Consider the following 21,419-nt stretch of genomic DNA (forward strand, 5'->3'; position numbering starts at 1 on the left):
AAACTAATTGGTGTACAGACAAGTTGCAAAGAGGATAATAGGTATCCTGTTTTCTTCATATTGATCCTATTTGAACATGCAAATGACTGCTAGTATGTAAATTTGGAATAAATGTAATAGTTGTGTGAATGAATTTTGTTTCTACAAAAATTTAAAATGCATTGTTGTGCTCAGCAGTTTGTTTATACAGAGACAGTAATCTGTTTAACTACATTGACCTCTTACTTTGTGCCTTCCTGTACAACCCTTTGGAAGCACATTAACTGCAGTTGGTGCAACCAGTATTATCAGAAAGAAACATATAATCTTACAAAAAGTAAGAGTTCAATTGTTGAAATCTCTCCACTTGGATGTTTTCTACTTAAAATGGCAAAAAGTGATGATTAAATGCATCTGAAGTTTCTAGGAAAAAAGTTTATGGTTTGTTATTTTGTGAATTATCCAAGAGGAGCATATTAAAGTTGAAAGTATTACAGTTCTTCATTTACAATTACATGAAGAGCTGTCTAGATATTACATATAATTGTTTTGGCAGAAAATGTATCACATGTGGCCTTCAGAAGTTTCAAACATTCGTATGTACTTTGATAATTGGAAATGAATCCTAAATGAAAAATTAACAAAAAAATGAAGAAACTAAGAGCCAGTTGTATATGTCACTAGCTGGAGATCAATTTTGACCTTAATTTAGAAAATGGGTCCAGGTAATAAATTAGCTTAAGAAACACATGGCAACACCATTAAATCATCTGTTGGCATGATTATCATTTTTTGGATGCAGATATTTTAGGTACATAGTATTTATTATGGCAGGTTTCATATTGTAAAGACAGAGGAAAATATGTGGAAGAAATTCACTACAGCTGAAAAACATTGAAGCAGTTGGGAATCTGCCAAGTAAATGAAAAGAAACAGTATAATTCTCCATGCTTCAGTCTTATCAACAGAGAACACACCCCATCACAGTGGCCCAGAACATAGGAAAACAGCCAGTGGAGTATTCTGATGGGGTGTTGTCTTAATTATCTTTCTAAACGATACCATGGAGAATACATTGTTCAGCAGCTGATAATTCATGACCATATGGCATTGACCATTATGTGGTGCAACCAGTTTGACTTCGATCAAAAACTGCTGTAGACCATGGTGTCACATCACATTGAGATTTCAGCTGTAGAATTACAGTTTGTTGGTCATAGTTTTCTGTGGTTTTCTACTTGAACGGAAGTTTCAATAGGTTTTAAAGCCTTGTTATTCAGTGCTTTAAGAAACTATCAATGCCAAGAATGGCAGAGGTATATATTCGCATTGTCTGTTTAGGAAGGTTTATTTGGTCCCTACAGTGTTTTTCTAGTTGTGGCCTGCTTAGAAGTCACATACTCTTGTCCTCAGCCTTTTAAGCAGACTTATACATCCAGATGGATCTATAATTTAATGTGTAATCCAAACTATTGCATTTTGCAAATAAACAAGCATTGCCACTGGAGAATGAAGTGAAAAGTGCAACAAAAAAATTGTAGAACTGACTTGGAATTGGCCTCTGGACCAGCATCTATATTACTAAAATGCTATCCCAGAACCCAGTACAGACCACAATGTAGGGACAACAAAAATTTGATTTTCATTATTTTGTGTAATTATTTCCAAATTTTGAAATTTAAAATGCTGTAATAATTTACTCATTAAGAGGTATAATCTTATGTTAAAAGTTTAACACAATGAGGTATTACAGTTGAAAACTGTAAGTTTGTCTTGGGGCAGCATAAATGATGATGATGTGCAAATACACAGACTTCCTTCATTCAGTATTTGATAGTTAGAGCACTTAGTGACTTGCAACAAACTTAACAAAAGTTTGACACTTACTACATTATTGCAAGAAAAACTGCCTGTTGCTTAAAATGGAGTGCAACTTACTCAGTTTATAGTCATAAACTGTTTTATAATGAAGCACTTAGCCATTTCCAACAAATTTTAAGCATAATTTCAAATCTTTTCTAAACTTTTTCTCACTTTTGTGCTTCAAGGCATATATTTAACATGGGAACTTATTTCTAAAGTAATCAGATATTTGAAGCTGTTCTATACATGGCAGTCAGGTTTGGTCATTTACTGGTGAAACAACTGAGCTACCAATGCACACTGATTTCATTATTGTTCAGTGAACATAAATTTGTTTGTGGGGCCCATACACCATTGTTATGTTTTACCATGTAGCCTTTCTTTTGTTCTTTTTTTAAATTGTGCTAAGAACTTGAATTTTTTATCAGTTTATCGTTTTATCATTTTCAGAGATCTCTTGAACAAGAATCCAGAAAAGAAACATGAGTTGAGAGAAGGGGCAGAAGGTGTTTATGTACAAGATCTTTCATCGTATATATGTAGAAATGTTAAAGAAATTGAAAGAATTATGACACGTGGAAACCAAAATAGGAGTATTGGGTGAGTTTTTGGAATATTTTCATGCACCAGCAAACTCTAATGGAGAAGATCTCAACTGTAACAGTAACTATGTTACTGTATGTTAGTTTGTATGGTAATGAGCTGTATCATACTTGGATCATTTTGTTAATTTTGGAGTTAGTGGTCTGAAGATGGTCATGTTTGACTGAAACCAGTTACCAGAACAAATAAACATTAGTTGCGATCTAGATTGATTGTTTTTGTTATACCCATTATCAGTTTGATTTAATATTATGGTAACAGTTCTGTAATGGTTTTGTAGGTTTCTTTCTACCGTTACATTGCCTTCGTGGTAGAATCAGGTATTATCACTTCTTAATCTTCATAAATGTATATAGTTACTTGATATAAAATTAGTTCCTTTGGCAGTCGTGATAGCTTATAGTCTATACAAAAGCACTACTTAATGATTAGCAAAAGCTTTGGTAACAGGTTCTTGTGTAATATTAATTAAATAAACCATGAATAAAAATCCAGTTGCATCAAGATCTACTGTTCAATATGATTTGGATAAGGTTTGCAAATGAGTTTTGTATGATGCATATTGGACACACGTTTCCCAGGACCAATGTGCACATATGTCTCATTCCAAAACATTTGCACAATGCCCACCTCTACTTGGTTACAGGGTGATGCTGGGTGTTTTGCTTACCTTTGCTACATATTTGTATGATATGATGGCACTGATGGGTAATTCATTGACCTAGTGACTTCAGTACTGCTAGACAATTCTTGTTTGATGTCTTGCAGTACACATCCATCCAGTGTCATAAATTGTGGCAACATGAAGTATTTTTAGCATTCATTGTCAATTTTATGAACATTTCTGAATCAGTGTGATCAGTTCATCTGCTCCTAAAATTCAAACTTTTCTGCCTCATTCATCAGAGTTTTGGTGATGATTTGCCTTTTCATTTTGTATAATGTAATATTATTCACCGAATTTCAATAACCTACACATTAATTGACTGCAAAGAGTTTTTAAATATTTAGTAGCCAAGAAGTAGTAGCATGATCGGTAATCACTGTGCTTTTTCTGCTGTTACCATTTTAATAACAAAGTTTTTTATTCTGGTTGCCATAGAAAAGATATTCCCTTTGTTAACAATTTTGTAACGGTTTTGGTTGCAGTTGTGTTATCTTTAACAAAATAAAAGTAATAATTAGACATGTTCCACACCCATAAGAATCATATCATTTTTGGGTCTATGGAACAAAAACTGAATCTTATCAATTAATCTTAAAAAATATTGCAACTTCTAAATGTTTTTAGAAGTAGGAAAGTGTTCAAGGGCACTTTTTTAGTTGAGGGACTGGATTTACTCCTTCAAACGTAATAATGTGAGCAAGATACTTGATGTAGGACTCAGCAAATCTGCATTTATCCAATTCTAAACTTTGCTTGATGTTCTGAATACACTCCTGTACACAAACTATGCTAATGTGTTCAGTTAGCATTAATGAATAATTAACTGTGTCACTTACGGGAATTGTGAGTTTAAAAAAATGTAGAAAGCCTGGAATTAATGAAAGGTAAGTGCGGCTTGTGTTATATCTCCATTTCATTTGTTCTTCTTCTTTCTTTCTTTCTTTTTTTTTTTTGTCATAATTTATGATAAAAGCACACTAAAACATGACGATGTTTATAGTGTTGTGATTGCATAGTGGGTGAATGATTTACCATGTAGGTTTTACTGGCTACACATGTAAAGTTAAATATTTTACATTGTGAAAAATTTGTAAATTTCTAGGGCTTCAATCATTTATGGAAATACTTCAGATTTCTTTAGCAAAACAATCTTTAGTTTAACTTTCTCATAATAGAAAAGAATATAGTGGGGACCCATAAACAGTTACTTCCCTTATAAGCAAACTATGCACACATTTCTTAAACAATTTGCATCACACTAATACTGATTTCTAACCCCACTTGAAATTATTTATCTTTCAATGCTTCATAGCAATTTACACTAACAATATTCTTAAGTTCAAGGTAAGGTTAAGTTTCAAGTAGGTACAAAATTGTGTGACTCTTTCATTACTTGTGAAGCAAGTGATTTTAACTAACATTTATGCCCTTTAGCACTAAAACTTTGGCACATTCAAAGTAGAAACAATTAAAAGCAAAATAAAGTTTTTTGTAAGTTCCAAATTATGTGCCTCTCTCTTTACCTGTGAAATAAGTAATTTAACTAGCAACATTTATATGCTTTAACACTGAAACTGAGGCACATTCAAATAGAAACAAGTTAGTGCTTCTTCATAAACAGGATACTCTGTCTTTAACATGTTTAGGATAGGACCCAGCTTGGTTTCATGAACAGGACAGTTTGAAAGTTCAGACGCGAATTTCTTATCATTGAAATTATTATTGAAAAACACTCACATCTATATACTGGTCCATACTGTGATACATATCTGAACTCCTGCAGTTGGTGGAGCAGTGGCGCAATAGTGGTGGCAAGCAGGTGGCGGCTAAGTGGTCCCATGCTCTTGAAGTTGTATGCTCTTTATAAATTCTTCTTGGTGACATATTTCCTTCATTTCAGAACCATTCCATGATAACAAGAGCACCATATGACAGCCAGAGCCAATCCGTGGCAATTTCAACATCAATTGCCTTCCAAATGCCTCACTTGGCACCCGCGTTGTTAACAGTACAACGTCTAGCCACTGACTGCGTAATGTGTGCTCTCTCTCTCTCTCTCTCTCTCTCTTCTCTCTCTCTCTCTCTCTCTCTCTCTGTCTGTCTGTCTCGCTCGCCACCCAGACTGACCGCCAGATCCACCTTTTCCCACGTTCAAAGCCCCTTCCGTAGCAGAGGGAGTTCCCTACACCTTTTCCTTCCTTACAATACAACTTCCCTAAGTATGAACCAGTTTTCTACATACAATTTCTCTTTTATAAACAGGCATATTTTATAAAGTTTCATTATTTTTAAACATTATTAAGTTTTTGCAACACACAAATCACAAACTTCCACTTCCCTCTGACAATTCAAAGATCTTAATCAGTAAAGAACAACTACTTCATAGTTACATACACATAATTACATTGTATAAACTACTGACAATCGATACTGGTGTTACAATACAAATACATTAAACTTTGACTGTGTGTGTTGGGGCAGCGGAAGAGAAGGTGCATATCATGAGCTGTGCTGCTCTGGTACCCACTCATCATAAGAATACTACTGATACACAAATTAAGCCAGTGGTAAAAGCTAATTGAACATATAAATAGACAAACAATATTAATAATCAATGGAGAACTTTCAGAAACGCTTATAGGTGGCTCTCTGTTTACGCAGCAATGTACAGCTATGCTTTGAACAGACCAACAGACCCAATTTTCAGACAGTCTGTAGAAGAGTATTAAAGTCTGTCAGTGTTCATACCTTTTCTTGATCATTTGTTAAATGAAATGTCATTAAGACTCCCTACAACTCAGTTAAAAAAATCTGACATCTACAAAAATTGCTTTCGCAATTCTTTAATGATAAAGATATAGAGCATGTTTTGCAAAATGCTGAACCATACAATGATGACCTCCCATGTTTTGTAGCTTTGAAGAGAGAGCTGCAAATTTTTCAACAAATGGATGAAAATATGAAAAAGTTTCCATTAGAGACCTATAAAAGAGCAATGACACTGCCATATATTAGTCTTGTGTTAGTTATTGTGCACATTTCCAACAACAACCTGTACTGCAGAGGAATCTTTCTCAACCTTATGCCATCTGAAGACATATTTTCGCAGCAGGATGAAGGAAGATCATTTAAATGGATTGTCACTGATGCATATCCATCAAGATATTGCATCCATGATGAATGCTGAGGAAGTGTTGGATATCGTATGTAGGAAACAGAAGAGGAAGCTTTCATAGTATCATATATAATAATGACTGTAATAAAATTATATTTCTTATATGTGTACCATATGCAGTAATGACTGTAATAAAATTAATTTTTAGTGTGTAATGTAAAGTATCTGGTCTGAGCTGCCGGAGATGGCCTTCATGTGTGTGAACTGTGCTTGCTAGTGTGAACGAATGTGTGTTTCCTTTCTGATGGAGGCTGTGACTGAAAGCTAATTTGTAAGTGTCTTTTAGATGTGCCTGTCTGCAACTTAACGTGTCATTTTTATGGTAAGTAGCAGTTTTTCGTATTCTCTCACTTGCTGTGTGCAAAACTATTTGTCCTGCTGAAAAAATGAACAGGGCCTTTATGTAGGAAATTTAATGTGGTTAACTTTTGTACTGGGATACTCTTTCTGTAGAGACCATAGTTTTTGAGTTACTCAAGAAAAATGCATTTGAAGATCGCTTTTGTATATTTTTCTTGAATAATTCAAAAACTATGGCCTCTAGTGAGAATATATCCCAATACAAAATTTAACTACATTACATTTTCTACAAAAAGGTCGTGTTCTTTTTTTCCTGTAGGACTAATAGTTTGTGCATAGTGAGAAAGTATGAAAATCTTGAACATGGTATTTGGAAGCACTGCACTGGTTGCATAAAACCAAGAATGGGTTTTTTTTATATATATATATATATATATATATATATATATATATATATATATATATATAGTGTGTGTGTTTATTTTAAAATTAAACTCACAAAGCATAAAAGGACATGTTTACCCTCCTAATCCTAATGCCCCCCCCCCCCCCCTGCACTGAAAAACTGTGTCCACCCCTGTGTATATATGTGGCATAAGTGTGATTTTTTTTAATACATAGGCAAGTTTTTCCTAGCCTTAAGAAAATCTTTGTCTTACTGGTCAGAAATCTACTTATATTCTGCCTGAAATACCTGCTTCTGTTGCTCAGTCTATATTCTTCAGTCTAATGTTTTTGCAACTCTAAAAGTGCAGTGGTTCAGTTCTTATCCATGGGAATGATAGAGATTCTGTCTGTTGCAGTACTACTAATATGAATGAAAGAAGTTCTCGATCACATGCCATTTTCATGATTACGGTAGAGATGGGTCCAACTGTTGACAGCTGTCAGAAGATGGTCAAAGTTGGAAAATTGAATCTGGTAGATCTTGCTGGAAGTGAGAAACAGTGTAAAACTGGAACAAAGGTAAAATCTCTTTCTCTGTATTTTTCAAACACACATTTTCAATATTTCATATAACATTGTTACAATACACTGCAGTAGTACTCCATCATTCATTGTATCTTTTAGCTTAGACAACATTCCAGCAATCAACTTGTCACAAAGAATTGTGACTAATGATTTACATGCATGTCAAGTGTGTGTGTGTGTGTGTGTGTGTGTGTGTGTGTGTGTGTGTGTGTGTGTGTGTGTTTGTTTAAGATGTTAAATTTACATCCAACCATATCTTAGTACATCAGACAAAATAAAACGTGTTACCAATACATACGAGAAAATAAAACAATTGTTAACTTTCTCTCCTGTAGAACTCGACCTACTTATTTTAGATAGATTGCCACTCACCGTAAAGATAACGCATTGAGTTGTGGACAGGCACTACTAAGAGACTGTACCACATTAAGTTTTTGGCCAAAGCCTTCTTCAGAAAAGAAAAAAAAAAACACATTCACACTATCACCCATGTATCATGCACACATGACGACCATCTCTGGCTGCTGCTGCCAGAATACAATTCTCGCGTTGAACGAAAGCAGCAATCTAGAGTGGGGGAAGGGGAAGGGATATCAGGGTACGGGTAGGGGGAAAGAAGAGCACTGTCTGGTGGAGTGTGAAAGGATTAGACGGCAACAGGACAAGGCTAAAAGGTACAGCATTGGGTGGCTGGGGGTGGGGTGGGGGGGGGGGGGGGAGCATAAAAGGGAGAGGAGCAGAGGAAGGGAAAAGATTAGTGGGTACATTGTTGGCCAGCAGCGCTCAGTGAGGTGAGGGGACATGAATTGGGAGGAAGTGATTGGACAGAAGGGGTGGAAACTGTTGGGTGGAGGGTGTGGGGACAGTAGGTTACTGGAGATTGAGGCAAGGACTATTAGGGGAGTGAAGGATGTGTTGTAAGGATAACTCCCATCTGCATAGTTCAGGAAAGCTAGTGGTGGAGGGGCACATCTAGATGTGAAGCAGCCATGGAAATCCAGCATGTTATGTTAAACTGAGCTTGATTTCAATGACTGCTTCACAACACAGGCCATTTGGATCCTTCCCTTCACCACCAGCTTTCCTGAACTGTGCAGATGGGAACTATCCTTATAACATATTCTCCACTTCTGAAATTATACTGGCCCCAACCTACGGTAGCACAGGGTTCCCACACCCTCCACTTAAACAGTCCCCCCCCCCCTCCCCCTTCCTCCTATCACCACCTCGCTACTCACGTCCCCACTCTCATTGTGTACTGTCCTCTGCTATTGCACCTGCCTGTCTTTCCTCTTTGCTGCTCTTATCCTTTTCTACTCTACTCACTCCTCCCCCTCCCTCCCCCACAGCCTCCCAACACTGCTCTTGGCAGCTTTGTTCTTCTGCCATCTAATAACTGCATGCTCTCCAGGAAGCACTCTTCTGTCCCCCTACCCGTATCTTGCTATTCCTTCTCCTTCTCCTTCCCTGCGGACAGCTGCTTTCATTCAACACGAGAGGTGCATCCTGGTCCCCATGGCCAGATATAGCAGTCATGTATGCCTGGTTGTGTGAATGTGTGTGTGTGTGTGTGTGTGTGTGTGTTTTCTTTTATGAAGAAGGCTTTGGCTGAAAGCTCAATGTATAACAGTCTATTAGTTGTGCCTGTCTGCAACTCGTGTCATCTTTACAGTGAGTAGAATATATCCTTCTCATAATGTTGTTGATATTCTGTCCTGGACTTTCCATTGTTTAATTATTTTAGATGTTAGGATAATTTGTGGTACTAATTTGTGCTTGAATGTCTAGCTGTTTAATAAATTAATGCATATGTCACTGTTCAGCAATGCTAAATGCAACACCTGTGTACTTTATAGCAACTGTCATCACAAGAGATTGAATTTCAAACTCTTGTTAGTATTTCCAGCAAAGAAATATTATCATTATTTTAGCCTAGGTTTGTGGTTACACCATTGAATGTTTCTGTAATTTGAATATGGGGAAGCAACTTTGAGCTCTTGTTTCTCACAAAGTACACAAACAAAAAAGAAATGCTCCTTTGATACTTACTTTGAACTAGTTGTAGGACACTATTCTATATAATGTCAGTATTTATTATTTAACTCTTTTTGACAGGGTGAAAGATTGAAAGAGGCTACAAAGATAAATTTGTCATTGTCTGCACTAGGCAATGTAATTTCTGCTTTAGTGGATGGAAAGAATTCTCATATACCATACAGAGATTCTAAGCTTACAAGGTTGTTACAAGGTAATGTCAAATTTCTCTTCAATTCAAGCATTTTACACCATGACTTTGATAATACTTAAGTGTGGCAGTCTGCAAGAAAACCAGTGTTGTATCCTGAATTGTTGGGAATTTGTCTGTAACCATTTTATAGAATTTTTTATATACTTGGGACAGAGTAACAAAGTGATTGGCCATTAGCAGTTCGGAGAACAGCTACCACACCATAAACAAATCCAAGAATGATCATGTACATGTCTTCTACTCTGTTAACCATTGTCATATGTTGTTTACCACAGTTAGCTGGAGATGACCGTTGTGGTTGGTAACATAACTGTTCTGGGAAATTTTGTTTATGTGTGTGGAGTTTTAACTTTGTGAAATAGAATCTCTGAAGCAAACAAAGTGTGCAGAGAAGTGATAAGATCCTGTCAAGCAATCTCACTACTATACATAAGCCCACACATCTATTACTGCTGCAGTGATAATAAGCAGGTGGGAAACAGTGAACCAAGGACACAACCAACTTCCATGCCCAGCTTTCAGTCTCTTTGTTGCTCTGGTCAAAGTATAGTTAATTTTTTTGAGATGTGTAGGAGTTACTGCAATCAAATAACATTGAAAAGAACATTGACTGTACTTCATATAATAAAACAATTTATGTCACCACTGTTTTGATGAGAGATTGAAGATTCTCAGAAAGTGAAATATAACATTTTTTAATTAAAAACAGTCTTGGTTGCAATTTATTCTTTTATTAAAAGTGGTTTACCTTCATGGGGCATCTTCAGATTATCTCTAGGGCTAACAAAATAATCAAAAGTTAGGGTACAGTCCTAGCACACACAATTCTAAACGTGAATAATAAATTGTTACTAACCTTAAAATTTTCCTTTTAGAACATTTTAAAAACCATAAAATGGATCTGTGCTAGATTGAAGCACATGTTAAACCAAATAAACCCGCAAAGAAGTCCTAGTCAAAAACAACTAATATATAATGTGATGATGATCAAATTGGATGAAACATTCCTTAATAAAGTCGCACCCGCAGGTCAGAATGGTGCAGTGGTAGGACCAGACTAACAAGGAAGTATACACATAGAATACACAGAAACGCCACTGCAACTTAGTGGCAACAGCGTCAAGTGGGCATACAGACGAGAAATGGGGTGAGGCTTGCATACAATGACTGCAGAGAACAAACATAGGTGTACTCAGAGCAACTAATGACAGTCAGTACATTTAATGCATACAAAAAATCTAAAAATTGTTTGATGACTATAATGAAATTTTTGGGATACAATTAATCAAAACATAATTGCACATAAAAGGAAACTTGTAAGTTACTCCAAATAAATAAAATAGTGACACCAGCCATAACTAAATAAAATGGTAATAAGATAACCATCAAAGATGGGCTTCTTCACAATAACTTGGAATAAAACAAATTCTTAAATCAAGAACTCCCCACTCGATTTGAAAAATATACCATCTAAGAATTGATTAATTGTAATCTCTTAATTTCGTTACACTGATTCAACCATTTTTAGATGTCTTTCGTGAGCATTAAATATGCTGACTATCATATAACTGCTTTGAGCACCACCTGTATGTGTCAACTGCAGTCACTGTATGCAAGCCTTGGTCCACTGCTTGCCTGTGTGCCCACTTGACACTCCTGCCAGGAAGTTGCAATGGCATCTCTGTGTATTCTGTTTCAATGCGTGTCCTCCTTCATGAGTGTAATCCTACCATTGCACCATTCTCGCCTGCCAGTACCACTTTTTTAAGATATGTTTTGTTCAGTTTGAGTATTTGTTTAACAGTCTGTCCCACTGTTAAACAATATCACATTAGTTGTTTTTGTCTAGGCCTCTGCCGGTTTATCTGGCTTGAAACTTGCTTCAGTCTAACACATTTTTTTATGCTGTGAAAGGAAAATTCACATTTAGAATCATGCAAGCTAGGACCATATTCTAATTTTTTCTTATTTTGTTATCCTTCTAGATAATCTTCAGCTAACCCATGAAGGCGAAATGCCTGGTTAATAAAAGAATAAATTGCAACCAAGACTCTTTATTTCAAGCATTCTACATATGATTGCTGCAGCAGATGGCCTAATAGAAGGGAAGATATTTTATGAAATATAAAATTCTTAGCTCCTAGTGCGAAACAAAACTTGTCTGAAGTAGCTAACAACATTAAATTATGTGATATTCTTATAATTTTTGCAGCTACAGTATTGCATAATCTGTATTAGTACCTATGCAAACAGTGGGAAGAACCATCTACTTTAAAGGCAAGCCATAAAGTGAAAGGTTGTGTGTTACATGAGAGAGTATGTGTGGAGCATCGGTACACTGTGATTAAGTTGTCTGTTCTGTAATTACCGTATTTACTCGAATCTAAGCCGCACTTTTTTTCCGGTTTTTGTAATCCAAAAAACCGCCTGCGGCTTAGAATCGAGTGCAAAGCAAGCGGAAGTTCTGAAAAATGTTGGTAGGTGCCGCAACAACTAACTTCTGTCGTCGAATATATGTAGCGCTACACAAGCATGCTTTGTGGGCACAAAGATAAATACTGGCACCAAAACCTCTGCATCAGTAAATAAATTTTAAAAAAAGGTAGAAGACGAGCTTTTTTTTCTCCGCCCCGAGTTTCGACCACTGCATTTTCATACATTATCCAACGAAGTAAATACAAATTCCGTATTGTTCATCTTCGAATGTAGCAGAATTTCAATGTACTACGAAAATCCGACTGGCAAGACTGTTAGGGATGTTTGTCAATATGGCCAACTCTACGTTCCTAGTTTTTTCCTACCTGTGAGAAGAGATGGTTGCTAATAGGAACCTGATGAAATGTGAATCACATGCACTATTCTCTTCACCATAAGAATAATACGAATATACACATTTTGCCATGTATTCTTTCGTGTTTGCTGCTATTTCACTTAAATCCAGTCTGCCTAATAAACTACGAAACTAGAGTGAGACAACAGCAAACGCGGAAGAATATACGTATCGTGTCATGTTTATATTCGTATTATTCTTATGCCTAATAGTGATACAGTCAGAAATGAAGCACGGCAACTGACTAGATTTTAAATGTAAGATGACTAATTTCTGTGCAGAATTTGATGTACTAAAGAAGCGGCCGCAAAGATTTTCAAACGGAGAAAAATTTTCACTAAACTCTCGTTCAGAACATGTTCTATCATACGCAGTCTATTATTTGGTTCTTGTTGATCATTATCAAAGAAAGCAGCAGTGTAAGTAACAACAAATAGCAGTCTCTTGCCATTGTTTCGCTAATGAGACGATTCCTCTTTTTTTTTTAAGCGGCGGTAGCGCGCACAAAAGCAAGTCATGCCGCGAGCGGCGACAGGCCGTAAACACGCACTATCAAAATGCGACAAACAATGCATGACACAGTACAGTAATGCATTTTCAGCTTAGAGTAAGAAACACCTATAACAAAGAAAACGGCACTTATCAGATCAAAGCAAAATAAGCAATCGATTCAAACCAGACGAAGCACATGAAAAAGGAAGGGGACCCGTATAAATATGGACGGAGCGCCTGACGCGTAGCAATGGCTACCTGGTAAAGCTTAACTGCTAAGCCTACGACTCGAACCAAACTACTGTAGCTGTATCGTCTTTCATTCGACCTAAATTGTGTCTCATATTACAATGGACCAACTTTGTTTCGATTTGGAGGTGTGGCCTAAAACGTTTCTCTCCCCTTGAATTTCGAGTCTCAAATTTCAGGTGCGGCTTAGATTCGGGAAATTTTCTTTTCCTTTATTTCGAGTCTCATTTTTCAGGTGCGGCTTAGATTCGAGTGCGGCTTAGATTTGAGTAAATACGGTAGGCTCTTTCTTCAAAAGCGCTACTGCCCCATGTGAATATAGAAATACTGATATCTTTGACATAGCAAGCAAGCTCCTTATGCATAGATCTGTTGCAAACTTAAACCATTGGCATTTGCAGGATGGCCAAATCTTGTCTCAGGAGAAGGGTTGAAGGGGGGGGGGGGGGGGGTTGGAATGACAACCAAATGTCACATTTATAGCTTCCCATAAGTTATATACACTCCTGGAAATGGAAAAAAGAACACATTGACACCGGTGTGTCAGACCCACCATACTTGCTCCGGACACTGCGAGAGGGCTGTACAAGCAATGATCACATGCACGGCACAGCGGACACACCAGGACCCGCGGTGTTGGCCGTCGAATGGCGCTAGCTGCGCAGCATTTGTGCACCGCCGCCGTCAGTGTCAGCCAGTTTGCCGCGGCATACGGAGCTCCATCGCAGTCTTTAACACTGGTAGCATGCCGCGACAGCGTGGACGTGAACCGTATGTGCAGTTGACGGACTTTGAGCGAGAGCGTATAGTGGGCATGCGGGAGGCCGGGTGGACGTACCGCCGAATTGCTCAACACGTGGGGCGTGAGGTCTCCACAGTACATCGATGTTGTCGCCAGTGGTCGGCGGAAGGTGCACGTGCCCGTCGACCTGGGACCGGACCGCAGCAACGCACGGATGCACGCCAAGACCGTAGGATCCTACGCAGTGCCGTAGGGGACCGCACCGCCACTTCCCAGCAAATTAGGGACACTGTTGCTCCTGGGGTATCGGCGAGGACCATTCGCAACCGTCTCCATGAAGCTGGGCTACGGTCCCGCACACCGTTAGGCCGTCTTCCGCTCACGCCCCAACATCGTGCAGCCCGCCTCCAGTGGTGTCGCGACAGGCGTGAATGGAGGGACAAATGGAGACGTGTCGTCTTCAGCGATGAAGAGTCGCTTCTGCCTTGGTGCCAATGATGGTCGTATGCGTGTTTGGCGCCGTGCAGGTGAGCGCCACAATCAGGACTGCATACGACCGAGGCACACAGGGCCAACACCCGGCATCATGGTGTGGGGAGCGATCTCCTACACTGGCCGTACACCACTGGTGATCGTCGAGGGGACACTGAATAGTGCACGGTACATCCAAACCGTCATCGAACCCATCGTTCTACCATTCCTAGACCGGCAAGGGAACTTGCTGTTCCAACAGGACAATGCACGTCCGCATGTATCCCGTGCCACCCAACGTGCTCTAGAAGGTGTAAGTCAACTACCCTGGCCAGCAAGATCTCCCGATCTGTCCCCCATTGAGCATGTTTGGGACTGGATGAAGCGTCGTCTCACGCGGTCTGCACGTCCAACACGAACGCTGGTCCAACTGAGGCGCCAGGTGGAAATGGCATGGCAAGCCGTTCCACAGGACTACATCCAGCATCTCTACGATCGTCTCCATGGGAGAATAGCAGCCTGCATTGCTGCGAAAGGTGGATATACACTGTACTAGTGCCGACATTGTGCATGCTCTGTTGCCTGTGTCTATGTGCCTGTGGTTCTGTCAGTGTGATCATGTGATGTATCTGACCCCAGGAATGTGTCAATAAAGTTTCCCCTTCCTGGGACAATGAATTCACGGTGTTCTTATTTCAATTTCCAGGAGTGTATATCCTGGAGTGACAGTAAGTTTTTAGCCCCTCTGGAAGCTGTCAACTTCTTTGGCCTCCATATTTGCTTCAGTGATTACCATAGGCAATGTTATGGATATTAGTGAGCAGATATCTTGGCTTAAAGTTTGGAATGCCTGAGCATAGCTTGAGCCACAACTTTGTGTTAAAAAAGACCATGCTCGAGTATAGGTCTGACTGTGATTTTCTTGACTTGCGAGCCACCTATCCTTTGGAAACTCATTTCATATGAACACAATGTGCAGATGTCTCTTGCCCTGCCCCATGAATTGTGCTGCCTTCTGTTGTCTATTTCTAGAATTATTTTGAAAGAAACATTAGCAAACATAACAGCTGCTTTCAGGAATGGCCGAGTCTATATGATTGCGTTGGCATAATTTCATGTGTGGTACTTGTTCAGTTTCTCAGTTTGCTGGAATTCTGTTACAAATAAGTCATGTTTGTTGTGTGAGCAAGAAATTCTGGAAGCTCAAGATGAAGAAATTTTTTCTTAGGAGGATGATGATACTTTCTGTCATCATTAATTTAAAATTTATAATCTGTCAAAGAACCAAACTAAATATGAAAAATAAATGTTGAAGCTTGGCCCTTTCTAGTATGTGTTACTCTTGAAGACACATCAATTACATATGTGCCCACAACACTTTAAATAACAGCATAAATGGCCAGTTTCCTGGGCCCAGTATTTGTCTAAGTGGCCAATCTCCAAAGTGTTAACCATCCTCCCTGTCATCCATTAATCTGTTTGGTAAGGGTACCAGGTGATGGAAAATATTTAAGAACATGAGACTTGAAACTAACATCCTTTGTGAATGAATTAACTTTGCTTTTGATTGGTCCAATGAATCTTGTCTGGCATCTGCTTCCTCCATGATGTAAATAGATCTGGTTGTTCCACTTCAGATACCTTCAAATGGGCACCCTAAGTGTTTGCAGATTGGAAGTAATTCCATTGGTCACGCAGTGATGGTATAATCAAATAACAACATATTTTTCCATATATTCATGTGAATTACATAACGTTTGGTAATGTTAAGAGTCAGTTGCTAGTTTTTGTGCTAAGTATTAATCTTGTGCAGATATTTCTGCATTTCGTGAGAATTTTTTATTTATGTGAGCTACCAGTACTGCCTATTTCTCCAGTATTAGTTTATCGGGTCCATGCATGTAATAGTGGAGAGATGTAAAAGATAAAGGACAATGAGTATATATATGGTCAGAATGAGACATAAATTTATAAATAAATTATACTCATAGTTGAATATTATGTACGTAGCGGCCTTACTCAGCTCAAGAAAAGTCCAAATGAAAATTTCTTTTGATTAAAGAATGTGATCGGTGAACCTGAAGTGTGCACCATTAACAGTCGTTTACAAAATCCAAATTGTTTGATCAGTGGTTCCATTTTACTGAGAAAAACTGTTATTCAGTTATGAAAGACTTATCTATTTACTGTCAGTACTGAGGAATTAGTTGCCATTTTAGGGCTTGTGGGCTCAGGAGTTATATTGTATAGTCAACATTGTTTGTATCAGTACTGCTTGTGGACAAATAGGTGCTGGCTGTAACTGCAACTGCTTGCTTAGGCTGCTGTCATGATAATTAAAATTCATTTGGGTGTTGTACCACATCATAGTATAAAACACTTTGATTATAAACTTAAAACTAATGTTTCGATTGTATTACAAAGCCTTCCTCGGGGCAAGACTTGCCCTGAGGAAAGCCACTGTAACATGGTCAAAACATCAGTTTTAAGTTTATAGTCAATGTATTTTATACTATGGTGTGGTACAACAGCAAGAAGTATTTTAATCATCATTCTTGCTGTATAGTTTATTTGGGATATCACAGGGCATTTTTGATCATTAATACTCTTGGCTTTCCTGTGGTGTTAAAAAAATCTGTGCCCTCTGAAGCTCAGCTTAGTGTCAACTTACCTGACCTCATTTATTCTTTTTTTCACATGAACTGTAAAAAAATGCAGATAATTCTTTCCAAGGTTATTGAGGTAAACATTGGTGTGTGTGAAATCCTTTACAGAGTTATTTGAGTCTACAATAGTAAAATTTGTGAAACATTTGCAGATTTTTGAGACATTTATTTGCACTTTTTACCTTTTGATTTACAGTAAATACTTTCATGTGATCATAAGGATGTAGTGTATTAACATTATATCAGATGGTGGTGGTGGTGGTGGTGGTGGTGGTGGTGGTGTGTGTGTGTGTGTGTGTTTGGGAGGGGGGCTACTTAAGACACATTTACAGTTCACTAGATGTCACTTCTGTCTCATCCTTGACATCATTTGAACAACTGATCATTTGGTGACTTCACTTCAGTGGACTCCAACCTGTTCTTCCGTTCAAATTGTCATCTTGCTTCACATTCTTTCAAATTTTAGTTAGTTCAGCCTGGATCAATACAGTGGCAGTGGTTGCCACCTGACACAATCAGTGCCCTATTTAGTGTCTGTTGTGTTTGTGAATTCAATAGGCATGTAGTTTGGCTCTTGTGTTTCCATTGATTATTTAGCCTTTTCGTGTACAACATCCAGTAATGCCTCAGTAACTCCATAAGGTGTACAGATGAACTGCAATGGTAGTCTAAATTGATTATTTTTCTGTATTGGAGAAGCAACAATGATCCAGTCACACTCCCTTCAATACACCCAACCCTACTTTTACATGTCATCACGTCTCCCTAAAGATGTGGTACGTTTAATAAGTATTCTTCAGTCAGATTGCATAACTGGTCCAATATACTTTTAAGCATGTGCTATGTTTATGAGTGATAATGTGGAACTCTAGCAAACACTCTGTCATTAAAGACTGCATCCTCTTGGTCTTGCTATAGTCTTCTGTGTCCTGTGAATGAACAAAGTGAGTTGTGTTTTGCACAATTTGTGCTAGGAGAATTCTTGTTGAGTCCCTCTTAGGAGTTCCTCAGGAATTCCAGGAGAAACTGGTTGCTGTATATAAACCCGTTTGTGACAAAAAAAAAAATCTTTGGCTGGAGTGAGAACAACAGGAGCACAACTGAGCAGTGAAGACAAAAAAGTAGCTGTAGAATTCCTTCCTTTGAAAACTTTTTAGTAGTTTGTGCATTAGGAGATTATGGTAGATAGAAAGTATGAAAAAGTAAAGGGAAAATACACAAAATTGTGACAAGGGAATAATGTTGCAAAGCTTGAAGGAATGGAAGAAGTAAAAAAGTCGGAAGAAACAACTGAGTGGCATCCAAGATCTTAATTGTAGGGTATAAATGTTGTGCAGAAAGTTGGAGGGTCGAAGACAAGAGCCATACTTAATGAAACTGCTTCATTTAAACAGGAATGGGGGAGTGAAAAAAAGGACCAATGTTAGGTGAAGTGTTGGGGGGGGGGGGGGGCATTTAAAAAAAATTGTTGTGTTGCTCACATAAAAATAAAGAATTTTTTTGTTAGAATAATTAGCCAGCCGATGTGGCTGAGTGGTTCTAAGCGCTTCAGTCTAGAAACCGCGTGACCACTACGGTCGCAAGTTCAAATCCTGCCTCGGGCATGGATGTATGTGATGTCCTTAAGTTAGTTAGGTTTAAGTAGTTCTAAGTTCTAGGGGACTGATGACCTCAGATGTTAAGTCCCATAGTGCTCAAAGCCTTTTTTTAGAATAATTGCCAGAGGACATACTGTTTTAAAGAGAAAATATATTGTGTAACTAGAAGATTCTGAATTGATGATAAAATGGCTTGGTAAGTAAGTTGTAAGCTCAGAGGAAGGCAGCAGCTTACCACCTCCACTACGGTGTTCAAACCAACCTTTAGATTGATGATAGATTTATTTACTTTAAATAGAAGTAAGAAGAGAGAAGCAGTATTAATTGAGAAGAGCAATAATAATTGAGGATATACTAAGGCTAGACGAGTGATCAGACAAACACGTATTATTGACGTAGTAGAAGTTGAAAATACCACTTTAGTAGTAAGAATTTTTTTTACAGTGCTTAAATGACGGCCAGTTTTGAGCTTGCGTCCCCATCATCATGTATGATACTGAAAATAAACAAGAGACCGATGCTAATAATAATTTTTACAAGCAGTAGTATACATGAGAAACAAAAAAATATAACATTTTAAAAACAGCTGTTGGCAAGGTGCACACCTAGCCTGCGCACATATTTTCAAAAATGTTATATGGTACTTCTTTTTTGTTTTCTCATGTTCAATACTGCATATAAAAATTATTTTTAGCTGTGGTCTCTTATTTATTTTCAGTATCACACTTGATGAGGGGCACATAATAGCCCAAAACTTATTGTGGTTTAAGCATTGAAAACTAAAATAAAATAAAAAAAAAAAAAACTTATAACTCAAGCGTAATTTTCAGCCTCTACTATAATGGTCATTTGCAGATGTTCCTCCAGCAGGATTGTTTGTATTATTGAATTAGTTTATATCTTTAGAATTCAGAAGTGCTGATGTTACTAGGGGTTTCAGTGCTAAACTCCACATTTTCAAATCTAAGTAGAAAGGCTTCCTTGTGGCAGGCTCTTGTTATTTTGCACTGTAGTTTGTTCCTTAGTTTAGAGTCTTACACTGCATTTATTTATTGTCAGTATTTTTTAAGCTTTTATAGTCATATATCTGGTTTTCAAATTTTCTTGTCCGCCTATGTGAATTATTTAGTGTCATTCACTTAGCGAGTAGCTTTGGCTCACGTGATCCCACAAAACACAGTGAATTAATTTAAGTTAAACAGAAAGGCCCTAAAACTGGAATAAACATTGAGATGCCACAACACACTTTGCAACATTGTATCAGATTTTACTGGTGGAGACATTTTGTCTGTGGCTGCTCATACTTTCTGATAGTTGGGCAACAGTTATGCTTGTAATAAATTTTGGACAAATTTTGCTGATACATCACATGTGTACTGTCAAAGCCAGCTCTCCTCTTATTTTCCATCACCTGTTGTTTGGACTGGAGTGTGGTACAGTTGGGGTACATAGGGTAGATGTAGCAACAAGGACACTCACATATATATGAACCATGTGGTATGAAGACTGAATTTTCATTGTGCCGTAAAAGTAGTTTTAGACATTGGTTAAATGGCAGAAGGTATTTCTGTAAGTAGGATAAGCATTTGGGTTAGTGCTAGTTTCATTTCAGGCATGAACTTAATGAAATCTTTCTCTTGGAATACCAACTGATTTATAGAAACATCTAAAGGTCTGTTGTTTAGTAAGGGCAATGCTTACAGCACATTAAGTTGAGATGTAATTTGTTTAACGTGGACTGAAATACAAATTTACTAACACTCGGAGGGGAAATCCATCATGGATGCAAGTGTTACATGAGCAGTTATGAGTTGAACATTTTTGTGTGGCAACAAAATGTGTAAAAAATGTTTATGCTGTTTATATCATATTGAAAGTCATAAATAAGAGTTGCCCCTAAATTTGAAGAGCTTCAAAATCACACCTAACTTTTCTCAAAAATGCGACTCGATCATTCAATCATCTGGACACACTATTACAGTGGTCCATCTGGCCACCATCTTTAGGTGGGAACACAGTTTGCTAATCTTGCCAGAACTGATTCCTACCATGAATGGTGTGGCCACTTTATGAGCCACAGAGAACCAAAAAGTGCCTGCACAAGAAATCACCACTGCTCCTTCATAATGTAAAGTGAAGGTACAGTGCTCGGGTGGTGGAAGCAGACAAAAATGATGAATCACTGCAGAATATGTGCCTCTGCCAGCAAAGTCAAAGACAGTTGTTTTTTAACATAAAATAAAACAGGATTCCACACTTTACTTACAGGATAGACTCTGTGTCTATATTATCCACAAGTCTTAATTTCAAACAGTTTCTTTAAGACACAATCCTAATAGCAAGATGCACAAGTAACTATCTGCTTTTCATCATACATCGTTCAGTGTCCCTCGGTTAGATAGTGCTCTTGCCACCACAGATTCCTCAGGTTGTAGTAATTGTGTGGGGCTATTTGTGCTCAACACATCTTCCGTGAACACTGTGAATTGCTTGGCCAATATGTTTCCCTGCAATGGCAAAAGAGTCTGTAAACACAAGACTTCATCTGTCTTAGACCATATCTA

The 21,419-nt window shown here is 37.9% G+C and overlaps 1 protein-coding gene across 3 annotated transcripts in view; it reads left to right on the forward strand.

Annotated features, from left to right (window-relative positions):
• The window catches only part of LOC126248947 (kinesin-like protein KIF3B), a 171,999-nt gene that overhangs the window by 69,227 nt on the left and 81,353 nt on the right, over positions 1-21,419 (forward strand). For all 3 annotated transcript variants that reach the window (XM_049950472.1, XM_049950474.1, XM_049950473.1), the window contains 3 exons: positions 2,293-2,442; positions 7,391-7,553; positions 9,675-9,807. In XM_049950472.1, the coding sequence (XP_049806429.1) occupies positions 2,293-2,442; positions 7,391-7,553; positions 9,675-9,807 (446 nt within the window). The remainder of the gene's footprint in view (positions 1-2,292; positions 2,443-7,390; positions 7,554-9,674; positions 9,808-21,419) is intronic.

This window comes from Schistocerca nitens, chromosome 3 (genome assembly GCF_023898315.1).
Source record: "Schistocerca nitens isolate TAMUIC-IGC-003100 chromosome 3, iqSchNite1.1, whole genome shotgun sequence".
Classification (NCBI taxonomy): Eukaryota; Metazoa; Arthropoda; class Insecta; order Orthoptera; family Acrididae; genus Schistocerca; species Schistocerca nitens.